The sequence below is a fragment of the Penicillium canescens genome (assembly GCF_028828765.1).
Source record: "Penicillium canescens strain IBT 15451 chromosome Unknown utg000002l_segment0_segment0, whole genome shotgun sequence".
In the NCBI taxonomy this organism is placed as follows: Eukaryota; Fungi; Ascomycota; class Eurotiomycetes; order Eurotiales; family Aspergillaceae; genus Penicillium; species Penicillium canescens.
The window spans coordinates 4084740-4104067 of record NW_026703964.1 but is presented as its reverse complement, the minus strand read 5'-3'; the positions used below and the strand labels follow the sequence as shown (position 1 = coordinate 4104067).

At 50.8% G+C, this 19328-nt stretch overlaps 7 protein-coding genes across 7 annotated transcripts; 3 read left to right on the top strand and 4 right to left on the bottom strand.

Annotated features, from left to right (window-relative positions):
* Nucleotides 1–1369: 1369 nt before the first annotated feature.
* N7446_002766 (arabinogalactan endo-1,4-beta-galactosidase) lies at nucleotides 1370–2502 on the top strand (the record flags this gene model as incomplete). The annotated part of the gene is made up of 2 exons (XM_058511515.1): nucleotides 1370–1705; nucleotides 1771–2502. 2 exons carry the CDS (start codon nucleotides 1370–1372, stop codon nucleotides 2500–2502), a joined length of 1068 nt encoding a protein of 355 aa, XP_058377051.1.
* Nucleotides 2503–3379: 877 nt separating this feature from the next.
* crzA (putative C2H2 transcription factor Crz1) lies at nucleotides 3380–5684 on the top strand (the record flags this gene model as incomplete). Its single annotated transcript, XM_058511514.1, has 2 exons — nucleotides 3380–4631; nucleotides 4681–5684. 2 exons carry the CDS (start codon nucleotides 3380–3382, stop codon nucleotides 5682–5684), a joined length of 2256 nt encoding a protein of 751 aa, XP_058377050.1.
* A 965-nt stretch (nucleotides 5685–6649) lies between these two features.
* On the bottom strand, nucleotides 6650–9099 carry N7446_002764 (aconitate hydratase ACO2; the record flags this gene model as incomplete). Its single annotated transcript, XM_058511513.1, has 2 exons — nucleotides 6650–9004; nucleotides 9055–9099. 2 exons carry the CDS (start codon nucleotides 9097–9099, stop codon nucleotides 6650–6652), a joined length of 2400 nt encoding a protein of 799 aa, XP_058377049.1.
* A 1789-nt stretch (nucleotides 9100–10888) lies between these two features.
* N7446_002763 (uncharacterized protein) lies at nucleotides 10889–12608 on the bottom strand (the record flags this gene model as incomplete). Its single annotated transcript, XM_058511512.1, has 8 exons — nucleotides 10889–11044; nucleotides 11092–11277; nucleotides 11334–11547; nucleotides 11599–11765; nucleotides 11828–12106; nucleotides 12173–12197; nucleotides 12252–12333; nucleotides 12389–12608. The coding sequence occupies 8 exons, from the start codon at nucleotides 12606–12608 to the stop codon at nucleotides 10889–10891; spliced, it is 1329 nt and encodes a 442-aa protein (XP_058377048.1).
* Nucleotides 12609–13153: 545 nt separating this feature from the next.
* Nucleotides 13154–14593, top strand: rpp1 (ribosomal P1 domain-containing protein; the record flags this gene model as incomplete). Its single annotated transcript, XM_058511511.1, has 4 exons — nucleotides 13154–13429; nucleotides 13601–13678; nucleotides 13783–13912; nucleotides 13969–14593. Coding segments are annotated over 4 exons (531 nt in total), but the record flags the coding sequence as incomplete, so codon positions are not given.
* A 251-nt stretch (nucleotides 14594–14844) lies between these two features.
* N7446_002761 (PQ-loop repeat-containing protein) lies at nucleotides 14845–16399 on the bottom strand. Its single transcript, XM_058511510.1, has 5 exons — nucleotides 16118–16399; nucleotides 15425–16026; nucleotides 15317–15366; nucleotides 15205–15263; nucleotides 14845–15145 (listed from the first exon to the last, which is right to left on the bottom strand). The coding sequence occupies exons 1-5, from the start codon at nucleotides 16220–16222 to the stop codon at nucleotides 14996–14998; spliced, it is 966 nt and encodes a 321-aa protein (XP_058377046.1). The 5' UTR covers nucleotides 16223–16399; the 3' UTR covers nucleotides 14845–14995.
* Nucleotides 16400–16899: 500 nt separating this feature from the next.
* On the bottom strand, nucleotides 16900–19077 carry N7446_002760 (transcriptional repressor TCF25 family protein; the record flags this gene model as incomplete). The annotated part of the gene is made up of 1 exon (XM_058511509.1): nucleotides 16900–19077. One exon carries the CDS (start codon nucleotides 19075–19077, stop codon nucleotides 16900–16902), a length of 2178 nt encoding a protein of 725 aa, XP_058377045.1.
* Between the last annotated feature and the right edge of the window lie 251 nt (nucleotides 19078–19328).

Genomic DNA, 19328 nt, shown 5'->3' with positions numbered 1-19328 from the left:
ATCATTGACATACATTCTACATTGTCTGTACATATACTCCCACGCCCGCGCACATCTACCGTTGCTATATTGAGAGAGATGTCTTCAAATGCTGCCCGGTGCCCTCCGACCGGCCGCTTTGCATATTCGTTCTGATTGATTGTTTAATGTTTGAACAAAACACGGACAAATGTGGCAGTCCATTTCCTCTTGCTTCTTCCTTTCTTTCTTCCTCCCTCTGGTTTTGTTCGCACGGGATAAAGGGTGCGAACCGCGTACCCTTTACCCAATCGTCTGGTTTCTTTTCCTTTCTTCCTCTTTTCACTTTATCTTGTATGTAATGTTGACCTGACAAACCGGGTGGAGGTCTGAGGGAATTTTTGAGTTCTGAGAGTCTGCGGATACCAGATTGATCAGATTAAACCAGACTGGTGTCATAAGCACTGTCTGCTGTCTTCTGTCCATGTCTGGTGTCTCTTGTCTCAAGGAATTCTGACATGATACATGATGCTGGGAGGCGTGGGCGTCTAGCGCGAAGCGAACGATGAAATGAACATTTGGGTGCCGTGGGACTTTTAATTATCCCACCCCTAGCAGTTTCCAAAAACAAAAAAAAAGTATTTCAATAAAAGTAAACGAGTAGAGTTCTCGGCCTATGCCTAAAATGCTTCAACGTAGCAGTACGATCCTATCTAAAACACCTTCACATCATATGAGCACCTCCACATCCAAGTCAATGTTCCAGATAGAGATGAAACCATCACATTCTCCGATGGAGTAAACACACGAGGCTTATATGCCCCTCTCGTCCCACATCGCAATTTCAAGCCTGAATATGGAGTGCATGTAAAATGTTGGTTCTACTTCCACCAATGATGGCAAGAAACTTGTCACTATTTACCGCCATCTCCGGCAAAACACCGAATATATCCCCGTAGCCTTGAACTAGTGCCTGCACACTACCCCATACTTTGGAGGCCTATCCATGTCCATGAATCTAAATCGTCACGGGAACGCACTCCAACCGAGATTACTGAGACCAGTATATTCTCCACCAAAGCTAAAATGCCCACGGTAATACACAAAACCTGGTTATGATGCATACATCCATGAATTCCCCGCCTATCGTCTCTGCCGTGCCTGTTCCAGGATGTGTTTCACGGCGGGAACTAGGCCGAGGTGGGATATCTCCCGGGGGGTTTGCATGGCTTTGGTTGATCTGCACGGGTTAATTGGAAGTCTTGGTTAGACTGTTCGGAGAATTTGGATCTTTGGTGGAAACTCCCGAGTAGAGTTGAGCGTTGAGAGTTGTCTTAACACTGCGTTCTCTCATTTTTTTTCCTCTCTCTTTCTTCTTTCTTGTAGTCGGTTTTGGATTGGTCTTGTCAATATGCATATGCTTCCCTGTCTCCTTCTAGCTGCGACGCAGCTCTTTGCTTCGGCTTCAGCTGCGTTGAGTATCCACGGTGCGGATATCTCTTCTCTTCTTGTGGAAGAGGATTCGGGAATCTCGTATAAGAATGCTGCTGGTACAACGGGTAAATTGGAGGCTATTGTCAAAGCTGCGGGTGTCAATTCCATTCGTCAGCGTGTCTGGGTTAATCCCAGTGATGGGTCGTACGATCTTGACTATAATGTCAAGTTGGCGAAGAGGGTGCAAGCACAGGGGATGACTACATATCTTGATTTGCATTATAGCGATACATGGGCTGACCCAAGTCATCAAGTACGTCCATTCGAAAAAGTATTCACTTTTTCTTTCATGTTCAGCATAACTGACTTACTTTCTAGACTACCCCATCCGGCTGGTCAACAACCGACATCGACACCCTCGCCTGGCAAGTATACAACTACACCCTAGAAGTATGCAACACCTTCGCGGCCAACGACCTAGACGTAGCAATCGTCTCAATCGGCAACGAAATCCGCAGCGGCCTCCTCTGGCCCTTGGGCACCACAAGCAGCTACAGCAACATCGCGCGAATCCTACACTCAGGCGCCTGGGGCGTGAAAGACTCCGACCTGACCACCACACCCAAGATAATGATCCACCTAGATAACGGCTGGAGCTGGTCCGACCAATCCTACTTCTATAACAAAGTCCTCGCGTCCGGTTCGGCCCTGGCATCATCGGACTTTGACTACATCGGCGTCTCATACTACCCCTTCTACAGCGCGAGTGCCACACTCGCGTCGCTTAAGACTAGTCTGGCGAACTTGTACTCGACGTATGGGAAGCAGACTATTGTTGTTGAGACGAATTGGCCTTATGCTTGTCCTAGCCCGGCTTATTCGTTCCCGTCGGATCTGAAGGATATTCCGTTCTCTGTTGCTGGACAGCAGACTTTCTTGCAGAGGCTTGCTGCTGTTGTTTCGGGGGTTTCGGGTGGACTGGGGATCTATTATTGGGAGCCTGCTTGGGTTGATAATGCTGGACTTGGGAGTAGTTGTTCGGATAATTTGTTGTTTGCTTGGTCTGGGGATCAGGCTAGGGCTAGTTTGGCTACGTTGGGTACCGTTTAGGGTTGGAACGGAGATTGGACGCCTTAGGGTTGTATTTGTCACTGTCTTATCCCTGGAATATAAGCTACGTGTCAATGGGTGGAGCATATGCGGTCATCTATACTTCGTAGATGGAGGCAGCAAGGCAGACTGATATAGCTCCCAATGCGGTTAGCGCATATAGGATTCAGCTGCGTGGCTGTGCAAAGCTAAGAATGCCTAGCGCTCAACAACCCTCCACCTTGACTGAAGAGGATGTTAAAGTGTGTTCTTCAGTGTGTCATGCCAGGAACAGGCAGCCGTTTTACCTGTAGAATGGCATCTTGTCCCGGTAGGTAGACTTGTATAAAAATAGTAAAACAGTGATCTGACCTGCTATCGGCACTAACACAATGTGGGGGAGACCCATTGGGGAACTTATAGAAGGAAACTCTGTGCTGCGCTTAGGGCACAGGGCAAACATGATATAAAATAATCTCCTGTAACCAGCTCCGTATATGTTATCGACCGCGTATAGACGTGTCCACCAGACCGCCTTGCGCACGTGAAATCGTCGCCCAATCTTCAACTCTCCTCTCCCCATTGTCAACTTTTGATTAAAAGGTATCATTGTTCTCGGGATTCTGGATGCACTCTTCCACTGACACTGGCCAGTGGATCATTCGCGTACCGGCGCCTACCCAAACTGGACCCTTGCGAATGACATCCCACCCCATCAGCATTTATCCCTACATCGCCAACCGGTGTCTAGGTCCCTGACAAATCGACTTCTCTCTATATCCTTCGCCGAAATCCTGCGCTATCCGTGACTCCGATTCTGCTCCGCTCCTTGCCTTCTCCTGACCGCAACCCCCGCTTGGCGCTCACCTCAGAGCCTCATCGGCGCGCATTCGCAATTATGGCCTCGCATGACCAGAACCAAGGCTCGGCCCATGCCCAATCGGATATGAAGCATCGCAGTGTGAGCCCATCGCCGCACCTCCAATATCACGATCCAAACTCCGGATTGGGCGTCGACCCCTCCATGACCGCCTATTCGGCCCCCTCCTTTCACAACCCGGACGGGAGCATGGGCGCTGAACAATATGGGTACTCAAGCTACCTCTCCGGGGCCCCTCCGGCACAGACATTATCCCCTCCGGCCGACCAGAGCTATCCTCCGGCTATCAATACAAACATGCCGATCTCGCAGTCGTTTGAGGCGAGCCTGGTCAATCAGCTCGAACACTCGTCGACAGGACTCAGACCGATGCAGGACGAGAACTTCTCCAACATGCTCAATACTAACCCGGCAGAAATGGACTTTTCGGTCTATCAGAACCATAGTCCTAACAGCACCACCGCATCAGAGTACGACTCTTCTTTGTTGCTGGATCCGCAAATGCATCAACGCCAGTCAGTGAACCAGGCCATCAACCCTGCCGACCTGGTCAGCCCCATCTCCAATCCTTCCGCCTCTTCGCACCCGTCATCGCAGGATCAGCAGCATTCATCGCCGGGTCCTATGTCCCCTCCAGGATCCACCCCGGGCACATACTTCACTCCTCAGCATTCACGGCACACCTCGCTAGACCCGGCAACTGCGGCCTACCTCAGCGCTCAATCGGGTCCAGACTGGGGGCATATTATGAACAATGCATCTTTCCAGGGTCATCGACGTGCGCCATCTGAGGTGTCCGAAGTGTCCTCGGCCAACCACTCCCCCTATGTGTCTCAGCATGAATTCGACGGTATTGAGAGCAATGCGTCGCCCTCGTTGGTACCTCAGAATGACCCCGCTTTGTATGACAACGCTCTGGGCATTGAATCATTCACGCTCTCAGAGCAGCAACAACAAGGGATCAGCCCACTTCACAGCCCATATATCTCGCCGCGGTTAATGCCACAGCAGGGAGGGGAGATGGTACCCAATAACTCTTATCTGGGACCTAACTCCCAGTTCCCCTCGGCGCCGACGGATATGTACGGTATGCCTTCAGATGACATGATGAACATGGGCCAATTGAACAATGTTCCGGGTGACATTGGCCAGGCTTCCCAGATGGCGCCTCCATCAATCAATGTCGAGTTCGCTCCGCCGTTGCGGAGTCCCAATTTTGATCCTTCCAAATCGACGGCGGATTATGACTCTTTGAGTCCACCTGCTATGCGTATGTGCCAGCTCCACTAAGATAGTTCAACATGCTGACCAAAAACTAGGATCCCGCGTTCGTAGCAAATCCGATCCATACCATCCCGCAACTCGTTCACGCTCTCCTGCAACTTCAGCAACAAGCCTGGAGCCGCATGCCCCCAACACCCCTCGTTCCCTGTCGCCTGTTGCCTCAGTTGGCTCGCACTCGCGCAGCAGCCCCAGCTCGCGTGATACATCACCCTCCCGGTCCAACCGTCGTCTGTCTACGTCATCAATTGAGAATCGAAACTATATCCTAGACCTGGCGGATCCACAACGGCCCGGCGCGGCACCTGGAGAGCCAAAACGGATCCAAAAGCACCCAGCCACCTTCCAGTGCAATCTATGCCCGAAACGATTCACCCGCGCCTATAACCTCCGCTCTCACCTGCGCACCCACACAGATGAAAGACCATTCGTATGCACAGTCTGCGGCAAAGCTTTCGCAAGACAACACGACCGCAAGCGCCACGAAGGCCTCCACTCCGGCGAAAAGAAATTCGTCTGCCGAGGTGAGCTCTCGCGCAGCGGACAATGGGGCTGTGGCCGGCGGTTCGCTCGTGCAGATGCGCTTGGCCGACACTTCAGATCCGAAGCGGGTCGAGTTTGTATCAAGCCATTGCTTGACGAGGAATCACAAGAGCGGGACCGCGTCCTGCTGGAACACCAGCAGCAGGCTCAGCAGCCATCTGGCCATTTGCAGCCTATCCCTCAGCCACTCGTTATGCCTAACATGCCTGGCATGGACGGGCAGTCTTCGGGTAATTTCGTGCTTCCTGCTGCACTCTTGGCTCAGTATCCTGCTCTGCAGAATTTGCAGTGGGATCAGATCCCTGCTGCTGGAGATGAATCTGGGGATATTGGTGGACGGAGTAGCTTTGACGCTAGCTCTGGGGGTGAGTTTGGATTTGATGAGGATGATTCGGGGATGAGTGGTGGTTACGGTAATAACCAGGGCAATATGTATGGGGTTAATAACCCTGGGCAAATGGTTGGTGAGCAGGGGTATGATCAGAAGTGGAGTGGATGACCTCCTTTCGAGCTACTCTCTCGCTCTCTCTCTCCTCTCTCTCTCTCTCTCTCGCGGTCTCTTCTTTGCTCCCTTTCCCCTTCTGCTTCTCTGTCTCGAAGTCAAAACCGAATTTGCTCAAGATTCTTTCGTCTGCATCATCCTGGTTTCTGTTGGTTTTTATTTTCCTTTTTCGAGTCACGCCTGTATAGAAGGCTTCTTTTGGCGTTCATATACAGGATGGGAGGTATCCGAGGATTTCTGCCAAAACTGGCAAATCCGGGTATGGATATACTTGGGCTTTTGCTTTCTTTTGATCTTTCTATACATTGGTATCTCTATCATACCACTGTTCTCTCTTTTCTTTTTCGTTCACTTTGACGACATGTGCTTCCTTATTTATTCCCCTGCTGATTTTCTTCTCTTCTCTTGGTCTCTCGACTAACCTGTTTCTCTGGGTGGCTCCTGTTCAACCACCTCGATGCTCTTATGAAAGAACCATTCATCGTGATGTGATGTTTTTGATGACTTGTTTTTACCCTTGCTCATACCCGTCTGTTTGCTTTTCTTACTCTTTCCTCTTGGACCTCTTCTCATATAGCTATCTCATCTCATATCCTCCTTCGTTTGATGTCACCGGCTGCTTTTAACCTATATGACATGGCATACAATGATCGATCAATCGAATGAATTTGACGGCCCAGATTACCACACTCGAATACGCCATATCTTTTTGATCTACTGTCTCTATACGAAAGAGTAGAATACAGATCACATTGGATATCATCTAGGGCAAACAAAAAAAAACCTAAAATCATCATATACAAGCCAACAGGCAAACAACTGCTGCTATAGAAAACAAACATCCAATCCACGCAGATCATCAACTCCAATCAAAGCCACTTTTAAATAGTGTAACAGTCTGGAGTTCTCTTTTTTCCTCCTTATATCATATCCTTCCCCCTAACATGCAAGACTCGAATACCTTATTGAGCATTAGCACTCTTAGCCAACAAGTTCAAAGCCGAACCAGCTAGAATGAAAGCACTCTGGTCCTTAGACAGAGTATGGTTAACGGGAATAACAAACTGCTCGCCAGTCTTCTGCTTGGTAACACGCAGCTGGACCTCGCCCTGGCCACCAGCCTGCAGCACATCATAAAGACCAACCGTGTCAACCTTATCACAAGCATCAATACGGTCATAGTCCTCACGGTTAGCGAAAGTAAGAGGCACAACACCCTGCTTCTTCAAGTTCGTCTCGTGGATACGGGCAAAGCTCTTAGAAACAATCACGCGGCCACCGAGGTAGCGGGGCTGCAAGGCAGCGTGTTCACGGGCCGAACCCTCGCCGTAGTTATCCTCCGCAACGACGAGCCACTCAATACCACGGTCCTTCCATTGCTCTGCGAGCTCGGGGATACCGTATTTCTTGCCGGCCTCGTCGTAGGCGACGTTCGTCTCGCCGGTTGCAGCGTTGACGGCGCCAATGAGGGTGTTGGCGGAGATGTTGGGCAGGTGACCCTTGTATTTGAGCCAGGGGCCTGCGGCGGAGATGGTGTCTGTTGTGCACTGGCCCTTGACCTTGTAGAGGACCTGCAGGCCGGAGAGATCGCCCTTGGGGAAGGGGGCGAAGGGCTCGAGAAGGGCGAGACGGTCAGAGGTAGGAGAGACGATGACCTCGACACTAGGGTCGGGGACTGCGGCTGTTGGGAGGAAGTTGGGGTTTCCTTCTTCAAAGCCGGCGCTGGGTAGGTCGAAACCGCTGGGCGGTTGGAACTTGAAGGCATCGCCGGCTGGGGTGGTCAGGGAGTCGGTCATCGGGTTGAAGGTTGTGCTGCCAGAGTAGGCGAGTGCCGTGACGAGTTCGGGCGAGGCGAGGAAGTTCATCGTCTGGCGGTTGCCGTCGTTGCGGCCGGGGAAGTTGCGGTTGTACGAAGTGAAGATTGCGTTGTCTTCGCCCTTGGGGACGCCGTCAGTACGCTTCCATTGGCCGATACAGGGGCCACAGGCGTTGGCCAGGACAACACCGCCGGCTTCGGAGAAGGTGTTCAGGGTCTGGTCGCGGTCGAGGGTGGCGCGGATCTGTTCACTGCCGGGGGTGATGAAGAAGTCGGCCTTGGGTTTGAGGCCTGCGGCGGAAGCCTGCTTGACCAGGTTCTCGGCACGGGTCATGTCCTCGTAGGAGGAGTTGGTGCAGGAACCGATCAGACCGGCGCCAAAGGTCTCGGGCCACTTCTTCTCGCGGACTGTGTCGGCGAACTTGGAGAGGGGAACCGACAGGTCGGGAGTAAAGGGTCCGTTGATGTGCGGCTCGAGCTCGGAAAGGTTGATGGTGACCAGTTGGTCGTACTCGGCCTTGGTATCGGCACGGAGCAGACTCGAAGGGCCAGCAGCGGCAACCTCGGCGGCGGCCTCTGCGACGTGGCCTCGGTGGGTGGACTGCAGGTAGGGCACCATGCTGGGCGAGAAGGGGAAAATTGAGGTAGTAGCACCGACCTCGGCACCCATGTTACAGCAGGTAGCCATACCCGTGCAGCTCAGAGTCTCGACACCAGGGCCGTGATACTCAACAACAAAGCCAGTACCACCGCGGACGGTCAGCTTACCAGCCAGGTGCAGGATAATGTCCTTGGGAGAAGCCCAGCCGCTTAACTGGCCCTCGAGGCGCACACCCAGAACCTTGGGGGCCTTGAGCTCCCAAGGAGCGTCAACCAGCGCATCGACGGCATCGGCACCGCCGACACCAATAGCAATGGCACCCAGACCACCTCCGTTAGGAGTGTGGCTGTCAGTGCCGAGCATCATCAATCCAGGGGCGGCGTAGTTCTCTAGAACGCTCTGGTGGATGATACCGGCACCGGGAGGCCAGAACTCGATACCGTAACGCTTAGCCGCACTCTCCAGGAAGTCGAACACCTCGCTGTTACCCTGGATCGAAGCCGGTAGATCGGTATCGGCACCGCGCTCACCAACAATCATGTGGTCACAGTGAATACTGGCCGGGACGGCGGTGGAGGGCAGACCGCAGGACATGAATTGCAGAAGAGCCATCTGCGCCGAAGCATCCTGCATGGCCACACGATCGGGCTTCAGCTTCAGGTTAGCCTTACCCCGGACATCGCGGCCGTTGTTGGTGCCAGTGAGCAATGACTCCTCGGCATTGTCCAAGTGGGCGTAGAGGATCTTCTCGGCGAGTGTGAGGGCGCGCTCGGAGCCAAGAACTCGGCGGACCTGTTCGAGGTTGCGGACGAGCTTGGGATATGGGGGCATGCGGGAGGAAGAGGCCTCGGTGGCTAGGCCACGGGCGAAGAGCCGTTGCGGGGACAGCCGTGTGGCTAGCTATGGGGGATTGGTCAATTGAGACATTTTGAGGATTAATTTCAACTTACCCCACGAGAGGCAGAAGCCCGCTGCCAAACAAGCTGGCTCACCATGATTCAAGTTGGGGTGGGTGAAACTGGAGAAGAAGTGATGTTCCCTTTTTTCTCCGGTTTGTTCTGGTTATTTTGCCCGTCTCCTGATTGGCCCGTGATTGCGCCGATTTCGGACCAATCCAGATCTATATCCAACATTGAACAGGGACATCAACATACTTTGATCTATACAGTTGACATTGGATTTGAACTGTATGCATATTCAGTATGTCCCTTATAGCTCGGGGCTGAACTTCTAAAGTCGGGACTTACGCAGAAATGACGCCTCGACTACATACCAAAAGTCTTTTGTGACTTGACTCAACTTCTGTCACATCTTTTTCTCAACTAGTCAAAGCCATGGTGAACAACGAATCAAAACCTCACGCTTCTATGCCTCTCAATCCGAGACCACCCATCGAGGAAAGCACGTTTGTCGAGGAACAGCCAACAGTACAGTCTTCTGCAGTTTCACAGCCAGCAACTCCAGACGCACCAAGGGCCCAACCGAGCACGATGGATGCCTCTGGAAACCCGCCGAGATATGAGGAGACGACTAAGGCTCCCCACAAGACGAACAAGGCGAAGGTGGAACAATTTGTCAAATCACTTGAAACCGCTCAACATCCAAAGGATCTGCTAGAACCACTTTTTTCGAGCGCACTCAGCCTTGACGAGAAATGGAATATCATGGATACGGGAATCAGCTATCCTTTCATTTCCCATTCCTTGCAGATATAGGAAAACTGGAAGTGGAACTCGAAGCTAAAAACTATGATGGACTTGCTCAGTTGGTATCCTACTCCTACCATCTATACGCAGCCTCGTGGGACAGGGACTGGTTCAGAGAACTTATCAAGGAAGATATCAGGATGAGATGGACTGTCCAACGAATTGCTTAGGTGCATTCAAGGTTTCCAGGCAATCTGCCATGGTCCAGGCTTACTCCACTTCATAGGACATACTGGGAATCTCGTCGGAGGCGTTGGGCTCTCGAGGACGGTATACATAGCATGTCAGCGGCTCGTGGATTTGCGAGACAAAGAAAACACCCAGACTGGTATCTGTCTGAAGAGTTACGAGAAGATTGTGCAGGGCGAGGAGGCTGTTGTGGACGGAGTTGCGGATGCTGTGAAAAACCACGACTGGTCCATGGATTCAACCCTGATCAGATTTGGATCCCTAATCAGATTCATGGCAAGGGTCACTGTACCTCAGCGTGTCATTGCTGTCTAAAGGCCTACTGCATCCAAGGTAATAGCATTTCGGGCGAGACGTTCTATAACGAGAAGATCCAAGACTTGGACGAGGTTCGCTTTGTGTCTGTAGGATCCTGGGACATGGATCACCATAGTAAGCGATTGATCAAGGGCTACCTGTTTCGTTGGCCTGGAATGGAGTGAGTGGCGAACAGAGTATTTTGCTTGTGCTGGAATCATTGCTTTGCCCGTACGCTAAGTGTTGCTTGTCGCGTCTACCACTTATAGCTTGTTCTTTAGATCCTGAAAGAGATGAATCAAAATTCAGGTAAAGCATCATTAACAGGGTCCATTAAGCTCGAAGTAGAAACACAAGGATACAAAGTATCCCAATCCCCAAGACAATGCCAATGCCATAATCGGCCCAACCAGCCACCATCTCAAACGCCTATCGTAACATAACAAGAGAAGACATGCGACTCTGATCGTACTATCAAAGACCACTGTATGCCAAGGAGATCCATGACCAACCATTCATGGAATACTGGAAACAAAGTAAAACAGATGGATAGAAAGAGAAAGGTGTAAATCAGCCAGAAGGCTTGCTAGATCTAGGAGTGTTCTTCCTCGGCGACCACCGCGGCGCGAAGTTCCCAGACTAAATCGTAACATTCGGCGAGCAGGTTGTTCACACTGCCTTGGCCTTCTGGGATATCGGGTCCCACGTAGAATTTACCGTCAACGCGCATGTTGTCAATTGAGTTGAGCTGTTCTAGTTAGCGGATGTAGAAGAAGACCATAGGTGGATAAGTACCTTCATGCTGTATGGATATAGTTCGCGGGAATTAGCGACACCACCAGACTCCTTGACCTCAATTAAGCACCGACGAAGAGTCTGAAGTTGGTTGTAGACTGGAAGAAGAGCTTCAGATACAGGCTCTGATGAAATGAGAAGCGCATAAATGTATGCATAGCTGCGGCGAATGAGGTACAACAATGTCTAATATCAGTTAGCCAGGTCGATACAAAGGATAGCTGAAGCATGAATTTTCCTACCCGCTGCGCATGAAGGTCGGCAGGCTGACCCTCAGCATCGACAAAGTTTCCATTAACCCGTGCCTCATCAATTCGGTCGAGTTTGCGCTGGTATCCGAACAGATCTGTCTCGCGCAATGACCAAGCCTGGGTAACGGACAGACGATCCAGTTGGTTACGGATTTCCAGCAATCGCTCGTATTGCTCTCGGAAACGCTCATCGATTTTTCCCTCTCTATTTCGAGTCAGCAGCTGTCCTTTCATCCTGATAATATCTCCAACATACCGCTCCAAGACGATTTCGGTCCACCGCCAACAGCGATGCATCAAAGACTTAAGACGGTCTTGTCCGGCAAGAATATTTCCTTCGGCATCCACAAAGTTGCCATCTTTTGTTCCCTTTTCGATCTTCTTCAGCTGTTCACGAAGATTGTTCACTTCGGAGGCTGAGAACTATAAACAATCAAAACATCAGTAAATGTCGATTTAGATAATAAGAGACCTCGAGAACAAACCTTCGATCTAGTGTTAACAGCGGATGTTGACCGCAAAATTGAGACCAAGGTCTCGTGTGTCTGTACCAAGGAAGGAGCCAGAACGGCAAGGCCTTCCTGCAACTTCTCTAGAGAAGCTTCACATTGTTCCAGACGGCTCTCCAAAAGCGTGAGGAGAGCTGGAGAATAGGTATCGCGGCCACGTTCGAGAGTTTCCCGTGTAGACTCCAGGGTCTTGGTGATCGAGTTCAAGTCTTTCGAGCTGTAGAATCCAGCCTCGTTGAGGTGGTCAAGCAAACGCTGCAACAAGTCAATATCAAGATCGCAGACATCATCCAAACCCGTGAAAAGCTTAGGATTACATACCTGGATAGTAGTCGCCAAAGAGTAGCTAGCCAGGTGTCAGTTATTTGAATATGGCGGGGTAGAAGGCGCTAGATCTTACACTGCGGGAGCTTCATTGTTCCGCCCAACTGTCAAAAACAGGAGTGAGATCAACTGGAAACAATCATCCAAGACATAGTCCACTATCACCACATGTCAGCTACCTTCCAAAGCGACTGCGCGTATACCAAGACTCACGACGGTTGTGTACCAAGCGGCGCTCTGGTTCTTTGCGGGCAGCATTGAGCTTCTCAACCTCCGCAATGACCTCCTCGTAAAGCGGCAATACATCACGAGACTTGATGTAAGAGGACTTGTCCTGCTTGATGAGGAGAAGTGCATCGCGGGTTCGGAGCAGGCGTTCGAGGATGGGCTGTTCCCGCGGATCCAGCGGGACCGGGATAGCGGGGGACTCCATGGAGATAAACGTGGGTAGGAAGGTTCGGAATAGCAGTGGAAGCACGGATGTAGACCGATGAGCAATATAGCTCTGAAAATGAAGACAAACGAGAAGAATGGTACGTTCGAACCCCACCGGGATGTGATGTCAATTGATGAACGGACTGATAGTAGCTGATACCGAGCGGAGATACGGGATTATGTCAGCATTGCTGTTTGCGGTTTAGCGCTAAGTCACGACTGTAGACGTCCCCGCGGCTGTCAGGTGATCACAGAGCTAAGGTCACATGACCTGGCTTTGCCAAGTGTGGGTACATGTAATGTGAGTACAGCAGTTCGAGGCGCTCGAAAATGGACAAAGAAGAGGTAAAGAAGGAAGGCCAAAGTAGGACAAATACAATAAATGAATCGGTATACTTGCTTCGAAGCTTGTGTAGAGACTATCCAATACGTTATCAGTGGCATTGTATATACACTTATGTAACTAAAATACTCTGAAAGAGACTTACAGCTAGTAATTTAAGCAACCAATAAGAAGAGTAGACATCATGTGACAGTTTTCAGAGGTCACCTGACAGTCCTACTCTACCAAGTTACGAGGAGGGGAAGGGGCTAGTCCCGATTAGTCCAAGCCCTAAGCGAGGGCTTTTTCCCACACACGGCGCGTTTGCCCTGTTCGGGTGTCTATCATTGGCGTTCTCCTCTCTTCTTCTTTCTCATCCCCAACTCTCTTCAAGACACCCAGTCCGGTCAACACCACCCGTCGACAAAATGTCTACCGCCGAGCTCGCCTGCTCTTACGCCGCCCTCATCCTGGCCGATGACGGTATTGAGGTCTCCGTACGTATCCAAAATTCCTTGAGATCTTTGGAACATTCAAGGGTTCAAGATTACATATGAAACTCGATTTCGTGTGTGAAAATGAACCATGGAGGAACGCAAAAAGCTGCAGCAAAGCTATATTTGGGTCAACACTACAGCAACAATAACTGACCTCGAATCTTTAACCAGGCCGACAAGATCCAGACCCTCATTGGTGCCGCCAAGGTTCCCGAGGTTGAGCCCATCTGGGCTTCCATCTTCGCCAAGGTAAATACCTGAACCTATGCCATATTCCGCGCCAATATCGCAACAACCGATGGCCGCGCGCGACAATTTGAGATGCGGTGACTTACGCGATTTGCATTCTATAGGCTCTCGAGGGCAAGGACATCAAGGAGCTCCTGACCAACGTTGGCTCCGCTGGCCCCGCCGCTGCCGCCCCTGCCGCTGCCGGTGGCGCTGCCCCCGCTGCCGAGGAGAAGAAGGAGGAGAAGGAAGAGGGTAAGCATGGACAATGCAACCCACACTCAAAGTCAGGAATGCTAATCCCATTACAGACAAGGAGGAGTCCGATGAGGACATGGGCTTCGGTCTCTTCGACTAAGCGTATCACTTCCGTATCGAATTTGAACTCGTTTCCTTTTTTCTCTATCCCACGCCTCTTTTCCCGCTGCCGCTTCGCGGCTCCCTCGACGATTCTCTCTTGTACTCGATACTCCACGACCCCCGCTACGAAGACCTAGAACCCGGGGAAGAAAAAAAGAAAATTAGCAAAAGAATTCAAACGGACAAGGACATTCAATGGAGACTGGGTGCTCGGTGTGCCTCCGTGTCATAATGTGGCCGAGGTAGACTCGATCGGATACCGTTGCGACTCCGAAACTATTGTTGCTTCCAGGATTATAGGGGAATTGAAGAAAGACGTTTGGCACACTTTCGGATTTGTCCATGACCAACTCGTATGATTTGGTATGGGTAGATGTATGCGTTTTCTCGTGCTCCACAGACCTGCTAGCTTAGTTCTGCTCGGCTCTCATGCTATGTCTGTATGCGACCATGAACCAACGAATGCCGTCTGATTCTTATATGGAGTGCTTGTGTAGTGTAGACTTTTGGTTTAAGGCTGTGGTGATCGTCGATGTGGAGCTTGTGCACTGATACTCAGGGCTGTAAATCACGGACCCTCAAGCACGGCTCTTGTGTCCTCGGTCAGCTATACGGCCTATGTAACTTTGTGGCTGTTTGCCTTTGTCTTTCGTTTGGTTATCTTGGGCTGTGAGGTACAGCTCTCGACCCTTGGCTATGTTTTTACATTTCCAAGGCTCTTAAAAGGTCTGGCAGGTCTTTGATTTGATTGAGTACTGTTTGCTTTCACACAGAATACACATACTCTCAACACTCAACAGTTGTTTACAGTAAAAGAGGCCATACTACGGCCATCTCGGTCTAACACCATTGAATCCAGGTAAATAATTCACATCCAAAGCTGAATGGCACAAAATTCGATTTCGCATTTGACAGTATATTATCAGACAGCGTCGCTATGGTTGAAAGAAAAAGAAACCAACATACAAAAGTCCAGAACTATGAAACCGCCGACTGACGCAGGTCCTGGGGGGCGTAGATACGGAATTGAATGAAGATGACCACATCTTCGACCATTGTTCCCAAGGAACCAATCAGCCATGGGAGGTTTGTGAGGAAGTATTCCTTCTCTGTAGAATGGCAGAGGATCTATATCCATTGTTAGCGACTGTCTTTCCGGGTGTGGGACGAAATTGGGTAAGACTTACGCCTGCGCCATATGTCAAGTTGCCCAGGAGAGAGAGAATGAAGAATAAGAGTGATAGACCTGAAAGAAATGTTAATATCTGTCCCAGATAGTTCAAGGAACGAATGAAATACCTTCACAAGACTTTTCGCTGTAGTTTTTGTAGATCTGAGGCAGTCTCGCTCTGCAAAGAAGAAAGTTAATAACAATCTCTCACTCTCCAATGACAAAATTAAACTCACCCCAGATAACAGACAGCGCTGAAATAACCTAGCACCAAGCCACTAGTAGCCTCCTCAGGACCATTGTGATTCTCCTGCGGCGCCGGCGCCCACATGCCTGTTTGCCAGGCAATAGTCCAACCGGCCATACCAATAAGGAAAATACCAATAACGCTTGCAAAATTCTTAATCCACGCCTTACGGCCGTAGTCATTCTCCTCAACTATTTTGGCCAAGGTATCTTCAACCTGGCTCTCGCGCCGGCCAATAACCTGACGACCACGCAGCGATCCAGAAGACCGACGCCGCGACTCATTAGGTCCAAGTGAATCACTGAAGCGCCGGCCCAAGAGCGGGGTAGTAGGGTCCGGGGTCTCGGTGGACGAGCGTCGGCGGTGAACAATTCCGCGACGGGAGTTGCGCGCCTTATAGTATAGACATTGTGCTATGAGCACGCCGTCTGCGATGCAGAAGTAGACTGCGATAGCGACGATCACGGGGACGAGACCTGCTAGGAGACCGCCTGCGAGGTTTGCGACGTCACCGACGAACCAGACGAAGACGAAGAGGAGAGAGATGGCTTCGGCGTTGCCATTGCGGTAGTTTTCAATTAGCTGGGGGACCTGGGTTCACTTTGTTAGGTATTGGTCCGTCGCTGTATGGATCTCAGGTGCGGGTCTGCTTTATCGCATGCTCTGCGCGGATCGCACATACCAGGAGGAAAATCCAGCAGGTCATGGACACTGATCCCAATAGACCGGATGCAGCTTCGCGGGCTGTCAGGGGTATAGACTCGTGTCCCATGGTGAGTACCGTCATTTTGTGTGACTCGGGGTGTTGGAGGAGAGAGAACTCTGCGCGGGAGAGATAAGACTATGACACAATCTGGGCCACTCCCGGGGTAGTCCCAGCACTGCACATGTAGGGGGGATAACTGTGAAGTCTGAAGGTCGCAAATAGCTCCAAGACTATGAATGATCGATATCTAAATGATATTTCATTTCATGCAAAGTAACGAAGAAAAAAAAAACTTGCAAGAATTTGAAACGATGCCAGCTGAGTCAGCCTGTCAGTGCGGGATGATGCGCATGAACCATGCAAAACTCGGGGGTCTCTACCAATGAGATACTCGTCAATAGCATCATGCAGGCTGTGCTACAATCCTACCTGAGATGCTTGATTTGGCAATATTGTATAGTGTCTGTATTCTGCCAGTGCTGGTATTGCTCTGTTAACTTTCAAAATATATATATTTAGTTGTCTATTCGTGTAAGCCTGTAATGCTCGAAGCTCGCTGTTACGCTCCTAGCGGCTAGATATATATGTTTTATGAAGAACAGCCTCGAGGCTCGTTCTCCATTACGAGTGTCAAGAAAATCACCAATACATATCTAGTTGCCCAAAAGCAGCTCAAAACAAGAATTGATAGTAGATACAGAGTTGATACACTGCTATCGGTATTGTTTTCTAATGTACCTGGCTTATAATATAGGTTTTCATGAGTCCGAATCCCCATCTAGCATCATTGCGATCTCATCTTCGAGCATACTGACAACGAAATCACCAAGAGAATCCTTGATAATACCATCCAACAACTGCTGGCGAGCTGTCGTTGAGATCATCACCATTGCCTCTAGATAGTTGGTCAACGGTGCATAGTCCAGGACATTTTCACTCCAGTTGCCACGGTCAACGCCATACTGGTTCAAGAAGATCCGGAGAGACTGGAAGCCCTCACGCGAGAGCCATAGCTCAAGAGCCGAGGGATCACCAAGCGGAGGGCGAGAGCGTGGCATATCAAGCTCTTCCTCTGGTTCATCGTCGATGCCTTGGTTCCGGGGTAGTTCGTCTTCCACCGGAAGACGCAGACCAGCGCCATTGATCTGACCCAGGAGGTCTTGTAACCAATTCTCGCCACCGCCAGTAGGAGCTGCGTAGACGGGAGTAGGCTCGGATTGCTGACGGTAGGCTTCAGAGTCATACGGCGGAAGAGGGTCGGAGGCTGACAATCGACCGGCCACAAAGTGGCTTGGCAGGTGGGTTGTCACCTTGGGGAGATCAGACAGGACTACATGACGGGCAATGTCCAGGGTGATCTCTGGTGATTCGACGGGCTCATCTTTATCGGAGAGGGTGTCTGCCACTTCCATGATGAGAGAGACTGCTTCTGGTGTGTTCCAGAGATCCTTTGCACGGGCAATGTAGAGTTCAGTGAAAAGCTCATGAGAACCTGTGGGAGGCATCTTGCCCCAGATTTGCTTGGGGATGTGCTGGAGGTCAAGTTCTTGTGCCAGCCTGTTGAATATCCACGGGTAGCGGGACATGGCGAGAGAGAGCTGCCGGCGACAGTCATGGGGCTTATTCAGCCGTAGATATGCCATAACCAGCGAGCATTGAATGTTGGGGAGATCGGCCCAGTCTCGACTGAAGCGTGTCTGCGTACATAGATCCACGAACTGTGCGTACTCTCTGCCTCTAAGAGCGAGGTGGTCAATGAGTAGCTTCATACAGTATGGATCACTGTCATCAAGACTGAGGAGCAACTTGGCCCATTCATAGGCGGTTCTCCACGTTCCCTTCATCCCGAGGTTGGAGATGTACCTCCAACCCACAAGCCAGAGCTCTCGGTTCTCGGCATGAATAAAGTCAAGTCTGGCTTCGCCTTCCTTGAGGCGGTTGGCAAAAGAAGAGTGCACTGACCGTCCGATATTAAAGAGTGCTCTTTCCATCAGATCGGCAGACACAGCGTGATCGCCTTGGTGTTTGGCAATCTCTGACACCTGGAGAAGCGTGGAAATGTGATAAGGATTGTATTGGAGGTGTCCAATGAGTCTCTGAGGGTCCATTGACTCGACACAGAGCTCAAACTGCCTTTGTACATCCTGATAGGCGGTATTATGCACAAGTCGGTAGAGTGTTTCTCCTGCAGGAAGTTTCTCTACTGTCTCCATGCCGAGTCCTCCACTCGGAGCACGAGGCCATTCATCTTTGCCTTGCATGAGAACGTTCCGTCGCAATGTAACTCCACCTAGACTCTGACCTCTGCTGGCTGGACTGTATCTTCCTGTCAAGGCCTGGGCGAGATCGACCATCTCTCGATTGCGATCCCGGCGGCGGCCTGTTCCACTATCGGCTGGTGAATCGAAGTTTTCCAGAACAACGTTTCCAAAGAGGCGGCGCATCTCATTTGTCGCATTGAGGAATTTGGGTTCGATACCGAGTAATTGATTGGTGGTTTTGGGGAAAGAGGCTCCGCGGACGTCTCTGGAAGCAGTTGAAAGATCTGCACCGACTGACGATTGTCCACCTGTTGATAGTTCCTTGAGAGCTCGATCGATCTCATCCAGGTCTGCCTCATTGGATTTGGGTGGAGTGTCGGCCGGTTCGGAGGGTTTGGCTGCCTTCTTCTTCTTCTTTTTCTTGTTGGCCTTTTTGGGCTTCGTCGGGGCAGGCTCAGGCTTTGATTGCTCAACATTCTCCTCTTCCTTTTGTTCTTCTTCCTCTCCCTCCTCATCTTCATTCTCATCTTCGGCGTTCAACAGATCAAAAGCATTGAACTTGGGCTCCGCGGGGCGCGGGGCTTCATCTTCGCTTGACTCATCTTGATTCTCGGAATCTTGCTGCTGTTCCAGATCGCGAAGTTTTTGCAATTTCCGAATCGCGCGTGAAGACATTCTTGCTCACTGAGGCCAAGGCCTGTGGACACTGGAAAGGAAAAATCCGCAGGTGAAAGCGAACCGCAGCAAATCCGCGGGGAATGACGACACATCTACATCGGGACTAGCGCAGTACCTGGATAACCTCAACACGTGACACCATATCAAACACCCCAGCTCCTTGTGAAGCTTCCTCTGCATACAGTTTTAGAGCTGTTATTTCCCTTGCAAAGGGCAAGGAGATTCTTCAGCCGCTAACTTACCCACCA

Coding starts and splice junctions, on each gene's coding strand:
- N7446_002761 (XM_058511510.1), bottom strand. CDS start 16,222: ATGACGGTACTCACCATGGGACACGAGTCTATACCCCTGACAGCCCGC. Junction 16,027..16,117: donor CCTGCTGGATTTTCCTCCTG/GTATGTGCGATC, acceptor AAGTGAACCCAG/GTCCCCCAGCTAATTGAAAA. Junction 15,264..15,316: donor CAGCGAAAAGTCTTGTGAAG/GTATTTCATTCG, acceptor CATTTCTTTCAG/GTCTATCACTCTTATTCTTC.